The 15,735-nt window shown below is 40.2% G+C and overlaps 1 protein-coding gene across 1 annotated transcript in view; it reads left to right on the plus strand.

Annotated features, from left to right (window-relative positions):
* Positions 1-15,735, plus strand: part of LOC136694337 (xylosyl- and glucuronyltransferase LARGE1-like) — a 70,487-nt gene that overhangs the window by 42,408 nt on the left and 12,344 nt on the right. Inside the window, exons 5-9 of the mRNA XM_066667813.1 lie at positions 4,277-4,400; positions 5,757-5,928; positions 12,643-12,747; positions 14,617-14,729; positions 15,197-15,322. Of these exons, the coding sequence (XP_066523910.1) occupies positions 4,277-4,400; positions 5,757-5,928; positions 12,643-12,747; positions 14,617-14,729; positions 15,197-15,322 (640 nt within the window). The remainder of the gene's footprint in view (positions 1-4,276; positions 4,401-5,756; positions 5,929-12,642; positions 12,748-14,616; positions 14,730-15,196; positions 15,323-15,735) is intronic.

The raw sequence follows: 15,735 nt of genomic DNA on the forward strand, positions 1-15,735 counted from the left end.
CTTCCAACCTAACAAAGCCTGTAAGACGGGTATGACATGACATAAACTGAGATTAGCCTCCAGTGTGTAATTCCGCATAATGGGGTTATTTTCCTTGTCATAAAATAATACACTCTCAGCAACATTTAGCTACCGCAAAGGTGTGTAGGTATCCCTCGCATGCACTATAGCATCTAAAAATAGTTCTGCCATAATGCTGTTTTCGCTTGCCTAAGGATTTTTGAGTGCGACCCAAAAAAGTGAATACACTTTCCCATTTGTCAAGTCCTTTAATTTGCCTGGATCGGCTCCCTCTGGAACTCTGCTGTGGATCTGTGGGTCCTTACTAAGCATCTGCAGCTCTGTAATGGATGTGTGGTTTCTTTCCAAGCGTACCTTACCATACCCCATTCCTGAGGCAGCTCTAGTTTTTGTCCACAGTCCTCAGTCCTAAGGCCAGTGGAGCGTCCACTGTGGAGACCCAACCTAGGTATCCTTTGTTGGTGGATGCACTGGCATGCATGGGAAGCCTCCCTCTGGTGAAGCTGATGACCTCTTCCTTCTCGCTGCAGCACTCAGACCGCATGGGGCCTGTTCTTTAGCCTGAAGCTACAGGATAATGACAATAGCACTGTTAAATCAGCAGACAGCTCTCTCGTTCCAGACTTCATGCACAGCGTGTGTGCCCTCAGACCTGAAAAGGTGTATTTTTTTCACATAACCATCCTCTCCTCTGTCTGGTCAGGTAAGAGTCCAGCATTCTCTTTGAGCTGGAGTAGGAATATTCAAGAATATTACTAAGGTAGGGATGCTGAGAAAAATGTAAATAGAAAGCAATGATGTGTAAATCATTTAATATTTAATTGAAATTTAGAATAAAGACAATATTTTAAATTTTGGAACTGATCAGTTTTATTGCTTTTTGAAAAATATTTGCCTTTGTATTTGATGGCAGCAAAATGTTCCAAAAATGTTGAGGCAAGGAACAAAAGACAGGTAAATTTATGTAAAATATGAGGTCATCTGGCAAAAAGTCAGTGACAAATATTTGGGTTTAAAAAGAATGTCTCACTGAGGCAGTGTCTGTCAGAAGTAAAGATGGAGAGGGGTTCACCACTCAGTGAAAAACTAGGAAAACAGTGAAATAATTCAAGGGTAATGTTTCTCCACTTAAAATAGTAAAGAACCTGAGGATTGCATCATGTACAACATATAATATCATTACAAATGTCAGAGAATACAGAGAAATCTCCATATGCAAGGGACAAGGCCCCAAACCAGTGTTAATTAGCTGGCTGTGGTCTTCAGGCCAAATATTTCAAGCTAAACTAATCCCAATGTTATAACAAGCAAGAACAGGATAATATTTCAATTTCAAAACACAGCAGATGGTCTCCTCATCTGCTAAAACAAGTGCAACACAGTGGTAAATATACACCTGTCCCAACTTCTTTTGGAACATGTTGTTGGCATCACATTCAAAATGGGGAAATATTTTTCAAAATACAGAAAACATTCCTCGATTTCAACCTTAAAACGTTAAAAAATTTAAAATATATAATATTAATATTAAGAAAGTAGTTTTTTTTATTTACATTTTGCACATTGTCTTAACTTCTGTCTTAAGTTCTCTGAAAACGGGGTTGTATGTTGATATATGGAAGCAACACTCCTTTGCATTGAACAGATGCTGCAAAAAGACCCCAAAGAAACCAGAAAGCTTAAGTTGCTTTGGCTTGAGTGGCCTGGAGTTTGAATAGTCGGTGCTGTTATATAATAAAGGTAGCTCAATAGACTTTGTTCCAGATGATGTCAGTTAGTAACATAAATACTGCAATATTATATTTCATTTCCTAAAAATCCTCATAATTCATAGGATCTGGAGGCTTTTGGGGAAAAATAAATACAGGACAGAAAGTTAACACTCGACTTTATAGCCGTCCTTTAAAAGAAAAAAGCAACACTCACTTTCCCATAAAGAATAAATGCTTCAAAAAATATTTTCTAATATATTCATGACATGTTGACATAATGCAGACATCTAGTTTGAAGCACTCCTCCATTCTTTTAAAAAAACAGAAATGTATTTTTAATAAAAGCCATTGGACAGTTGTTAAATCCTGTGAGTTAATGTCTAACCTGCAAGTACAATACTTTAAGGCTGGTGTTTTCTCCCCCCTTTTCCAAATGTGAACACAGTTCACAGAGTGAACATGTTTTGTTCAAAACAACGAGCACCAAACTAGTTTCAGCCCCTGGTCCTTTAAATAAAAATGAGCCACACACAGCTCACCCCCAAGCGTGCAGCAGTGAATAGTGATGTACACAAATTCTCAGTGGTTTCACAGAGTTCTCTCATTTCTCTTGTTTTTGCAGGAGTTTCTTATTACTCCACTGTGGTCATGTCTGGTTTACATTTTTGTCACATTTGCTACCCCTGGTTTACTTGCACTCCCACGGACCCAGCCCCCTGGACACCAAGGAAGTCCTGACACCAGTCACCAGTCTGAAGAATCTGCCCTTAAGCGAGGGAATGCCAACCATCATCCCATCAGAGGAGGAAAACAAACCAAGTTTGCTCATTTGGGAGGGCATTGGTTCTACAAAGTTGAGGAAGTGTTCATATACTGCCTATGGAGAGGTGATGGTTGTTTATTGTGGCTGAATAATCAGGGTCTGTGAGAGGCATTCCCTCGCTTAAGGGCAAGGCCACCCTGTTCCTCTGGATTGGTGTTTCCCTTCCCCAGAAGTTTCTACCTTCCAAGTTTCAGGAGTTCCTTGGGGTCAAGGGGGCTGAGGCTGTGGTAGTGCAATAACTGTTATAGTATGGCTGTTCTAAGGTAGGCATTTAGAGTGGAAGTGTGATGTGTGCTTGGTTCTCAGGGCCTTGTGCTCACTGTTTCAAACTTGACTCATATGTTTCTCTTCAGACAGAGAGCTGAGGAATCATGTATGTGTCTTTCTTAGTTTAACATACAGCTCCAGCATATTGCATAGGACAAATAGCACAGATGTATATTTTATAAACTGTGGCTTTCTCCTGTTCAAAAGTCACCAGAATTTTCGACTCAGGGCTTTTCTTTTCTATAGAAAAGTGCAGCAGAAAACCTTAATGTCGTTAAATACTGACCTGCCTTTGTCCTTCTTTATGGCATATCCAGCAGAGCTGCAAACAGACTAATGTTGTCTCCACACTGTGGTGTTCTTTCATCTCCTATAAATAAGGAACATTCAGGGCGAGTCGCACTGTGACTGAGCAAAATTCCTCCCCCACTCTCTTTATTGTTTCTGTGCACTGTTTTCGTGGCTGCTGTTTAAAAATACACTATATGGTATAAGAGGGAATTGTAAGTGAGACGGATTTTTAGGCCAGTTACACTAGCGGGTGTGCTTTAGTTTTTTCCACCGAAACTATCTGCCAAATGTATTATACTGTCAGGTACTTCAGGTGATAATGTTTTAAAAATAATGTTTTCCTGTAGTTAGAAATAGACTACAAACCCACTGGACCCACTTATAATGGAAGCCAATGGACAGTTGCAGAATTCTGTGGGTAAACACTGTGCAAAGGTTTTTGGCATCTGAGAATATGAGATAAATCAATCGATTTTTCTGATCAGTAAGTGTTCATTTGTTAAAAAAAATCCAAATGATGGAGACATTTGTTCTATTACTTTACAGTAAAATAAATCATTTTAATTTTATTGTGTTTACATTATTGTATATTGTATATAAAAGGTATCATTTTTAAACAAGGACCACGTTTATTGAGAAGATAAATTATTTTCAACAATGGAGTTTTTCCTTGGAGAACTTTCAAAGACAGTAGCAAAGGTGGAATTCATCAGCCGCTCAGATGGCTATAAAAGGTGTGTTTCAAGCCACTCGGTTTCCTGTTTGAGGAAATGTGTCAGAATCGCCTGCGGTAATCAACCATATGCTGCAGATCCAGCTGATAGAGATCAGACTGAAAAACACCTGAGTATTCCTTTAATGAAGAAATTCTCCTCATGGCTGCACCATTTGAGATAATGGAGAAAAACCAGTGGACGCGGAGTCTTACTCGCGCAGATAACAGCCCAGAGAAGATACTCATCTTTAACAATCTTAGGGTTAAGAGCCCTGCTGCTCATCACATAGAAGGAAAACAAATAGAAGGTCTACTGTTTGCTTCCCTGCTATTTCCATTCATATTTTATTAGAGTGGGGGCTCGAGAGAGCATTGTGTTTACTTTGGTGAAGTGTTTCCTCTTAGAGCGTGATCACCTTGTGCTTTGTGTGTGTTTGTGTATGACAGACGAAACCCTCTCCATTTCCACTTCATCACGGACTCCATCGCTCAGCAGATCCTGGCCTCTCTCTTCCAAACCTGGATGGTGCCCGCCGTCCGAGTGGATTTCTATGATGCTGATGAACTGAAGGTCAGTCAAGTGTACACACATGTGAGAGTGTTAGTGACTGAGTGTATAAAACTGTCAACAGATGAGTGTGAGTGACTGAGTGAGTGTGGGAAATTGTCCACTGGTGAGTGTAAGTGACTGAGTGAGTGTGGGAAATTGTCCACAGGTGAGTGTGAGTGACTGAGTGAGTGTGGGAAATTGTCCACAGGTGAGTGTGAGTCACTTAGTAAGTGTGGGAAATTTTCCACAGGTGAGTGTGAGTGACTGAGTGAGTGTGGGAAGTTGTCCACAGGTCAGTGTGAATGACTGAGTGAGTGTGGGAAATTTTCCACTGGTCAATGTGAATGACTGAGTGAGTGTGGGAAATTGTCCATAGGTGAGTGTGAATGACTGAGTGAGTGTGGGAAATTGTCCACAGGTGAGTGTGAGTGACTGAGTGAGTATGGGAAATTTTCCACAGGTGAGTGTGAATGACTGAGTGAGTGTGGGAAATTGTCCATAGGTGAGTGTGAATGACTGAGTGAGTGTGGCAAATTGTCCACAGGTGAGTGTGAGTGACTGAGTGAGTGTGGGAAATTGTCCACAGGTCAGTGTGAATGACTGAGTGAGTGTGGGAAATTTTCCACTGGTCAGTGTGAATGACTGAGTGAGTGTGGGAAATTGTCCATAGGTGAGTGTGAATGACTGAGTGAGTGTGGGAAATTGTCCACAGGTGAGTGTGAGTGACTGAGTGAGTGTGGGAAATTTTCCACAGGTGAGTGTGAATGAATGATTGAGTGTGGGAAATTTTCCACAGGTGAGTGTGAATGACTGAGTGAGTGTGGGAAATTGTCCATAGGTGAGTGTGAATGACTGAGTGAGTGTGGCAAATTGTCCACAGGTGAGTGTGAGTGACTGAGTGAGTGTGGGAAATTGTCCACAGGTGAGTGTGAGTGACTGAGTGAGTGTGGGAAATTGTCCACAGGTGAGTGTGAGTCACTTAGTAAGTGTGGGAAATTTTCCACAGGTGAGTGTGAGTGACTGAGTGAGTGTGGGAAATTTTCCACAGGTCAGTGTGAATGACTGAGTGAGTGTGGGAAATTTTCCACAGGTGAGTGTGAATGACTGAGTGAGTGTGGGAAATTTTCCACAGGTGAGTGTGAATGACTGAGTGAGTGTGGGAAATTTTCCACAGGTGAGTGTGAATGACTGAGTGAGTGTGGGAAATTGTCCACTGGTGAGTGTGAATGACTGAGTGAGTGTGGGAAATTGTCCACTGGTGAGTGTGAGTGACTGGGTGAGGCTGTTGCACCATGGCCCTGATCAAGAAGTTACAGAAGATGAATGAATGAATGAATAAAGTACAAAATACCCTTTCCACCTCTTTTGTTAATTTAGTCTGAAGTGTCGTGGATCCCTAACAAGCATTACTCTGGTATCTACGGCCTGATGAAACTGGTCCTGACCAAGACATTGCCTTCAGACCTGCAGAGGGTCATTGTTCTGGACACTGACATCACCTTCGCCACAGATATCGCTGAGCTGTGGGCTGTCTTTCACAAGTTCAAAGGTATTTTTATAATTAACTATCATGATTCCAAGTGTTTCACATGTGTGCTGAGCTTGTTTGGAATGTTTTTGAGGCTTTCCACAGAAAATAAAGCCTGTTTCATATCTGGGAAAACACTACTTTAGGATATTCCTTCTTGTCTCTAGATGCTTGCAACATGCTTTGCATTAAAACTGTGTTTTGTGTCTATGGAATTATGAAGTTGCAGAAGACGTCATGCCAAGCCTCTCACAAGGTTAAGCTCATTCATTGAGAAAACCGTAGGGAGCATGGTGATCCCTTCTTACAGTGGATCAGCCTGGCACTCCTTCAGTCATGACGCTCAAGCCCCCCCCTCCCTTTGGCCATCTGCATGTAACACTGTACATGGCACAGGATTCCATGAAGCCATACTTACTACAGCACAGTAAATGCTTGCAAACAGAGAATTTAGAAGAAGAAATCAGAAGAAAAAGGTGGGAGGACGTGGGCGAGAAGGGATTTCTGGCGGGCTCTGCTTGGGACTGCTTTTCCGAGCTGTGTTAGGTCTCCAGGGGTCTGGATCAGTCTTTATTTAAGGGGTCATTCCTGTGGGCACTCTTTCTTCTGCCCTTTGTGCTCGCAGACGGCGACAGGCTCTCCTGTGTGAATTTCTCCAGAGGAGCCATTATCACAATCAGTGGGGTTCCTCAGGGACTCGTTTTAGGGTCCATGCTGTTTTACTTTTTTCTCCTCCACTTTCCAGCCTGGTAATATCCTAATGAAACTGAAAGCATGCCACGAGCAGAACAGTGTGAGGAAAAGCTCCCCATTCCAAAATAAAGAGGAGAGTGCCTCGGCAGCGGGGTGAAGTGAAGCTGAAAAGTTCCCTTTAGACGGAGACGTTTTAAAAGCACTTGCCTAGATAAGAGCCCCTAAAGCATATCTCTTAATGGCATCTAGTGCGGGACTCACAACGAACGTGTATTCACCATTCCACTATCTCCTTTTGATCATGTATCAGGGAATGGATGATATAGTTTCTTAAATGGGCCTGACTTGATATGGTTGTAGCTTTCGTATCAGGGACCATATGATAACCACAGCATATAAATCTTTAAAGAACATGATTGGTTCCAGTACAGAGCTGAAACGAGGTGGAAATTCTTGGAGTCGGAGTGTCAGAAAGTATGTGGAGCTACATCATCCATTACAAGGACTCTCTCCTGCACTCAGGACTTTATGCCTCATTAGAGAAAGACTAATGAGCTGGGTAAAAATTAGATAAACAACAAATGCAGCAAACTATAGGCGAAATGGGGCCACTAGGCATGCATCGCCTGGCTCTTTAAGGCCTGATTGGGAGTGTCATAACAAGCCCTTCCTTTTAAAGACCCAGACTGACAAGCTTTTTTATACTAGCAGAGATCAGAATATTGCGATACCAGTTTAGAATATGACTACACTTTTAAAATAAAAGTGCTACAAAAGGTTCTTTGAGTGATAGAAGAACCACGTGTGGTTCCATAAAGAACCGTGTTTGCTAATTTTTTTAAATGAGAAAAAAATGAGTGATGGATTTTCAAACCTTTAAAAGGTTCTTCACTCACACATCTCTTAAATAAACATATTTTTTTTATGGAACCAGAAGTGGTCCTATGGCGTTTACCTGGTTTAAAATCAGCTTGTTAATGATAATTATATCATTATGCATTAAAAGTCATTAATAATCAGTTATAACATGGATAGTAAAGGTAACAATTATCTGTTATTTGCCAAATAATGAACCCACATTACTCTACACTGTTAAACCTCAGATCTAACATCAGTCGACATTAAAGGGAACGTCTACAATTGTGGGGAAACACTGTCCTCTCTGGTTGTTTACATTCAGAAGCTCCACGTCTTTTAATGTGGAACAGTGTGTTTGAGGAAAATTATCACTCTTGATTATACATGGATGAAGTTTGACTTGTTTGTAACTTTTTATTCACTGTTTAAATTGCTACAGAATCTCATGTATAACTTGTGCTGTTTAGTTTTGTAAAACCTTCGGTAATGCAGTTAGCCATCTCTCGAGTTTGGAAACATTTCCGCCTTAAATGACACCAAAAAAAAAGCCAAAATAAGTCTAGATTACCCACCTATGGAGCAGGAATAGTGATATCTTCATCTCAGTTCATGCTCTCAAACACTTGGAGTTCTCTCTGAGAAGAGAGGGAAAGAGTAGCATACCAGACAGAGGCAGTTTTTTTTTTACTCCTTTACAGACACAGGGGATACATAAACACATTAGACCTGTTTTGAGCATGCAAACAGACTGGAGAGCTAGAAAATGGTGAGGAAACATCTTCTAAATTTTATAAAAAGTGTGCTTTGATTACAGTCAGGAATGTTTCCTTTATTGAAGTCTTTCAATTTCAGCACATTTTTAATAAGTTTAACCATTCAACCACCAAGTTTAATGCATTAACCATCGACAGAGTGTCTTTTTAGACATTTATTAAAAAGTGGTGTGTACCTTAACATATGAAATGACTTAATTCACATATTTAAGTCTTAGCTTATTCTTTACCTTCACATGTTTTTAGACAAAAATAGTTAACTTTTTTAGTTAAACCTTTTCTAGTTTAGTTACTCATCTGTTACAAATGATTATTTATGACTTATTTACAACCTAATTAATAACCAGGTAATAAACAGGTTTTTAAGCCATTTATAAATCATTATAAGTGCAGTCTTGTTTTCAAGTGGTACCCATGTTCCTATGCACCATTGTATATTCTCCCGCACTGTCCAAGAGGGGACGTCACTTTCAACAGCAGGAATCTGTCAGAAAGCCAATCTGAATTAATATGGAACATGTCCCTTTGAGACCATTCCCACAAAAGCAACGCTCACACTTTTCTGCCTCCAACAGTAACTTCTCTAGCCTTGAAATGGCTAATTAACTTTCTCTGTTAGCGTCTCTGCTTATTGATCCCCAAATCAACGATGTATTCACTCGAGGTCTTGCCTCTCAGGCGAAAGCCAATACAGGCAATTTAGAGATTTATAAGGGTTACAAAACAGTAAAAGTTTCCACGCGCCATTGACACTGGGTTACAGGCGCATTAAAACTGAAGGCATATTCAGCAAGGCTGAGTGCCTGTTAGCTGAGGGAACTGCCAGCTATTTATATCTGTTTCCGAAGGGTGACACAGTGTATCACATGAATGTATTTATCAGCTTTGGAGAAGGGGGAGATTTCTATCAGTTTGCAGCGCTTTTTATGCAGATTATCTATTGCTGCCACACATTAACAATCACTGACAAGGTCATTCAAGACACACACACCCCCCTCCCCCCAGGCTCAAACATGTCCATTCAGCTTCATCCACATTTGCTGAATATTTGTCCTTAGAAAACATATGGTAAGCTTGTTTGACTTGCTGTGGTCATGAATATGAACAATACTGCACAAAAGCCTGTCACCAGTTTTCATTTATTTACAGTCAAACCTGACAAAAGTTATTCATTGCTCAGGGGATAGTTCTAAAGAGAACAGAAACAAGATACACTTGTTTTAGGAAGGGGATTGTCATAGTATAATGAAGGAAGACATTTCCAAATATGGGATGTGAAGATACGAAGGATCTGCTAAACCTGTTAAATCACAACACCACCATCGCCACCAGATCAACAGAACTTCACTATTTTATCTTTGAGAGACAGCAGAGCATCAAGCTCCACTTTCACATCCGATTGTTAAAAGTCCACAGCTGTTTCTGTCCATCCTTCCACCGTGAGGAGACAACTCACTGGTCTGAGAGAACGTGGTGCTGTCAAGAAGTCTGTACTGAGATAAGGAAACGAAACACTGGGTGTTCTGAAAGTAATGGACAGGCACCAGTGTCCAGAACTCAACATCATGCAGTGGTTCCCACAGTTTTACTGCAGGGCCCCCTATTAGAAAAGAACATTTTCTAGCCCTTCCACTCACACAGAGACACACTGAAACCATTCTCGTTCTTCCTAAGACCATTATTTTTAGTTTATTTTAAACATTGTAATTCATACCAAAATATATATATATAATATCCATCCATCCATTATCTGTATATATAATATCGAAACTTCTTATTGGACAGAAAAAAATAAAGTGACATATTATCTTTACAGTGGAATTATTACGAGTGACATGCATTGTGTATCTCATTGCTGAGCCCCAGACCTCCCCAAACACAACTGCGCCATGCTGACATATGCCTCTTTGAAAACTAAAATGCTTGAAGACTGAGTATTCGGCTGTTTGCTTTAAGGTATACTGTATTACAAAACTAATCTATTTGTTGCATCTCTACGCCATGGTCCATTTCCAGTCATTACGTTTCCTAAGAACATAACAAAGGCCTATTGATGCCACAGCAATAAAAAAAAGCAATGGGCAGGTACTTTAGGCAGTTGAAAAAAAATGCTATTTCCTATAGCTTTTGTTGTTGGTGGTTTATTTATTTTTTTTTTTTTCTGAAACACAATGTAGAAAATGGGTCTGTGACAGTGAGTCTTGAAATAATGACTATGTCACATCAGAAGCTGAATGATACATATCAAAGACCAGGAGTCTTTGAAGATTCTCCATCAATGGGGTATCATTTCCCCTCACACACATTCATATGCATACAACATATGGACATAAGTGTCTCAATAACACAAATATCAGATGGTGTTTAGCATTAAATGAGCCAGTCTTCTAAATATGGACGCAAAACTATGGCAGATGAAGATCTGAGTGGAAGGCCTTTATGATAAAGTAATTACCAGGATGTTCAGTGTCAGTCTCCTGTGATAGCTATCCATAGATCTGTGAAATATGTACAGACCTCTGTGTAACAGCTATGAATTTTTGATTTGCTCTGCACATTCTCAGCCCAGTGGCAATTACATAGTTACATGTGCACATGAACAGACATGACCACAAAAACATGTTTTTCAAATGGAACTAGTTCAGTTCCTGTATGTCAAGGGTATGGATAGTATAGTATGGAGACGGAAAAGTGAGCTCATATACTAAAGGAAGTGACACTGTGAATGTACCTTTAAATCAACAGTTGCATGGAATTAAATAATACACATTCTGAGATATCATTTAAAATGCGTACATGTAACTCAGATGATATATATTTGGATGTAGATGATTTAATTTAATGCAACCCTTTGATTTAAAACAATTAAATTACATTTTATTTCAGTGGCGTGGGTGGTCTTATTATTTCAGCTCCCATTAAAATTAAAACATCTCCATTCAATAACATGCCCTTTTCTTTAGTCAGAAAAAATGCACTTAAGGATGTGCTTCTTCAAGGGTTCTTGACCATTAGTTCTGTGTAAAACCTGCTGTATGTTTGAGTGATTGCCTGCATGGTGAAATGTTTATTCATATCATTGAGAAATGTGTTGCATATGGTCCTATGGAGCAAAAAAGGGGTTCTCTCTTTACACACATACAGATATTTTTGGTGTTTAAAATGTTCTCAACATAGAACCACATTCAAGATATTCTCCATCAATCGGAAGAAATATTTCACCATGCAAATAACCACTAGAGCAAAGTTTGGGATTGTGCTACAAATGCCAATTCAAATGAAAGGCTGGAGTCATATTAGATTAGGACCAATTTGGCCATTATATTCCACACACTGTTTAGACACCACCAGAGGAATGAGTTATGACAAGCCTGAACTATAAGTTGTTAGATAGTGTTTATTGCATTGAAAATTGTGCTTGGACTAGGATACAATTACCAGACTGTGGTTTCATGCTGAAGAAAGAGTGGGTAGCATTTTCCTCACCATTTGGAGCACTGAAGTTAATGTGAGGATTCACATGTTTAGAACCAATATGATTTGGTGTCCTTGTCTTTCTTAAACGGGTCGCAATATGCACCGCAGCCGTCGTCCATCTGGCTTGTAGCCTACAGCTGACTACTCTGTGTTTTGAGCATCTTACACCAGCAAAGTATCTCTGATATCTACCATCTGTGTTTTGTTTGTGCATATATATTATGTTGGTTTTTGGTGGATAATCTGCTCAGGTATTCATTCATGTTTAGGCATCAACACTTCTCTCTCTCACACACACACACACACACACACACACACACAAGATAAAAAAAGTAATTTATTTGATAAAGAAGGTGAACAAAATGTATTAAACCTAGTGGAAACTCAGTTATGGCAGTTAAAATAAAATGTAAAAATAAATGGAGAAGGGCTTGGATAGAGGAAACAGGTGGAGACAGAATGCAGATTGGAACACCGTGCCAGACACTTCCAGAACCTTGTTCATGTTTTTGCTAACACTGACACAGAGTGGCTTAAATCAGCTCAAGGATTACATTAACACTCTCAAATGAACAAGGGAATAAACTGTGCATTTTACCTTCTTGTTCGTTTGGCACAACTTGTTATTGTACTGCTATTGTTTGTTTCAGTCTTTCATATTCAGTTAAATTCTTTATTTTATTTATTTATTTATTTTTTCATCACATTTCCAGCACAGAGCTTTTATGCCTTGTATTTATATTTGCAGAAACTAGACAAACCCTGATGTGTGGCAAAGGTGTTTAAACATTTACTGTATGTGAAGTGTCTTCCCCCATTGTAGCTGATCACATACCGTGATCAATTCTAACTCAAGAGCAGTAGCCATTATGATATTCTCTAAGACCTGTATGACCTCTCACTCTCACTCTCTCTCTCTCACTCTCTCTCTCAGGTCAACAGGTATTGGGGCTGGTAGAGAACCAGAGTGATTGGTATTTGGGGAATCTATGGAAGAATCATAGACCGTGGCCTGCACTAGGCAGAGGCTTCAACACTGGTGAGTCAGTTAAGATTCATATACACGAGGGGTGCTCAATATCAATATAATCTCCTAATCATGCAGGTAATTTTATATTGGCCTTAGAAAGTGATATTTTCTGAAGATGTATAAAGAAAACACCAGCTCATTATCATCATTAGTGTTGTTGCAGTCACATTAAAAAAACGAACCACAATGAGTAACACAAGTCTGTTGAGGAAACATAAACTTTGCACTGTGAGTGACTGTGGATTCCAAGGCATTAATCATCCACCCTACAGCCCAGACTCAGCGCAAAGTGATTTTTATCTGTTCCCAAACTTCTCAGTGGATAGTGGTTTTCTGGTGATATTGATAAGGGATCTTTTTTGAGTAAAGGTGAAATGTATTTTTTTAATTGCTAGATCTAACAAATATATAGACTTTAAGGGTGATTACATAGAAAAATAAAAGTATAATACATTTCATTTGTGTTTTAATTTATATCTATACAGTACAGAGACATTGTTGTCAATAAAGGTACAACTGTGGTGTTAAAGTCCAGTTGTGTTCCTAAAGGTACATTACACTGTATTCTCCAGAAGGAGAAGTGAATATTTATAAACTTTTATTGTAGAAATGTGTAAAATAGAATAATATATTAAAAGTCCTGGAGGTGAAATTAAAGCAATACAACTTTAAGTTCTACTAATAGAAAATGGTACAATTATGTTCCCTATATCTACCTTGACACAGCAGTGAAGTTTAGAAGAGATATTTCAAATACCTCTCATACAAATGCTAACAAATGTTAAATATGATATCAAACGACCAATCAGAACTATGTCATGACCACTCCTGTAAATTACCTGACTGACCAGTTGACCTCATGCTCCATGTTCCAAACATTCATTCATTCATTCATTATCTGTAACCCTTATCCAGTTCAGGGTCGCTGTGGGTCCAGAGCCTACCTAGAATCATTGGGCGCAAGCCGGGAATACACCCTGGAGGGGGCGCCAGTCCTTCACAGGGCAACACAGACACACACACTCACATTCACTCACACCTACGGACACTTTTGAGTCGCCAATCCACCTACCAATGTGTGTTTTTGGACTGTGGGAGGAAACCGAAGCACCCGGAGGAAACCCACGCGGACACGGGGAGAACACACCAACTCCTCACAGACAGTCACCCGGAGCGGGAATCGAACTGGGAATCGCCCCTGGAGCTGTGTGACTGCGACACTACCTGCTGCGCCACCGTGCCTCCCATGTTACAAACAGAAGCTTCAATAACATCATGATCCAATGAGTGACTTTGTGAATGTGTTGTTTTTTAAAAATATATAAAATATCTAAAAGTAAACACAAAATACTAGAGCAGAGGTCTTCAAATCCAAACTGGGATTTTTAAATTTCCAGCCGGTATGACTATACCTGGCCATTCAGGTACATTAGTTGTTAGCTATAGCGTCCTACCAGGCAGCCATTTCAAAAACCTGGCCTGGGACCTGGATCCAAGATCTGTATTTGAAAACCTTTTTACTAGAGGCTCTGGAACAGCTGCACATGAGCTTATAATCCAGCATGCTCAGTGCCAAGTGTTGGGTAGATGGGCATTAAACAATCTCGCAGTATTTGTGTGTGAACTAGAACTGTGTATCTTGCTAATACTCACATCTTAGTGCCATCATATCCTCACATAAATGTTCCAACATTTTTCGCATTTTCATTAAAGTCCTTCACAGAGGCTTTAATTTCACAGAAGCTGTAACTACAGGGGGAAACATACTTTCTATTATTAACTTTGATTTCAGAAGAAACATTGAAGGAACAGGTGTCCACAAACGTTCGGTGACATAGTCTCTGTGTGTGTGTGTGTGTCTGTGTGTATGTTTTCCAGGTGTGATCCTCCTGCTGTTGGATCGTCTGAGGAAGCTCAGATGGGAGCAGATGTGGAGACTGACAGCAGAGAGAGAGCTGATGAGCATGCTGTCAACATCACTGGCAGATCAGGTGCACACACACACACACACACACACACTCTGTTGAGCATATTCATGAGTACAACAGGTGCACAGAATCTCTTTCAGTCCCTCGTATCCAGTACATGTAAAGTAAGATGTTAACATTTAACTCACATCAAGCAAAGCATGGTATTTTAAACCAAACGCCCCTATTACCAGCCTTTCTTCTGTCTCCTGCTGTGATATTCCTGCTGTCTCCACAGTCTCATTGGATTACAATTCACCAAGCCCATGTCATCACCACTTTATCTCTGCTTTCATTATCTACATTATAGCTGTTAATGCAGCCAATTAAGTGTAGAAAGTTAAGCGTTGATACTGTGTCTTTGGGAGGCCTTTAATATCCCAGCTTTTCCGTATCGAAGGAGACTGGGCCATTTTGGTGGTGCTCACAGATGCTCCGGGTTGTTTGTATCTGATGTAAGCGAATGTAAGGCCTGCTGTTGTGCTTTGCAGGATATCTTCAATGCTGTGATCAAACAGAACCCCTTCCTGGTTCACCAGCTGCCCTGCTTCTGGAACGTCCAGCTGTCTGACCACACCCGCTCTGAGAAGTGCTACAAAGACGTGTCCGACCTTAAGGTGAGGGGAACGAGAGGGAATGGACAGCACATATATGAAAAAGATGGTGCAAGAGAGAGGATTCTTGCACCCTAGTTTCAGCCCATTTTCCCTGCTCCTGTGTTCAGAACAATTGCCAGTGTTTGGGAAGTTGCTGGATATCTACAAATGTTTACAGTCACAGATAGGTTTGGAGATACGTCAGAAAAAAGAAAATGTAGAGTCTTAAAGTTAATGGCAAAGCAGCAAAGCAGTTCCTCTGGTCACCTCAGACTCCCCCAATTATGCACATTGTCATGAACCTGGAAGGGTGATGGCAAGATCACATGAAGCCAACCACTACTTCTACTCAAACTGCTGCTAACACAACAACACTGGATAGCTCAACACACTTGGGGGAGAACACTAGCTCTCCAGAGCATTTATGCTAGCTA

The sequence above is a fragment of the Hoplias malabaricus genome, chromosome 4, assembly GCF_029633855.1.
Source record: "Hoplias malabaricus isolate fHopMal1 chromosome 4, fHopMal1.hap1, whole genome shotgun sequence".
Lineage (NCBI taxonomy): Eukaryota > Metazoa > Chordata > Actinopteri > Characiformes > Erythrinidae > Hoplias > Hoplias malabaricus.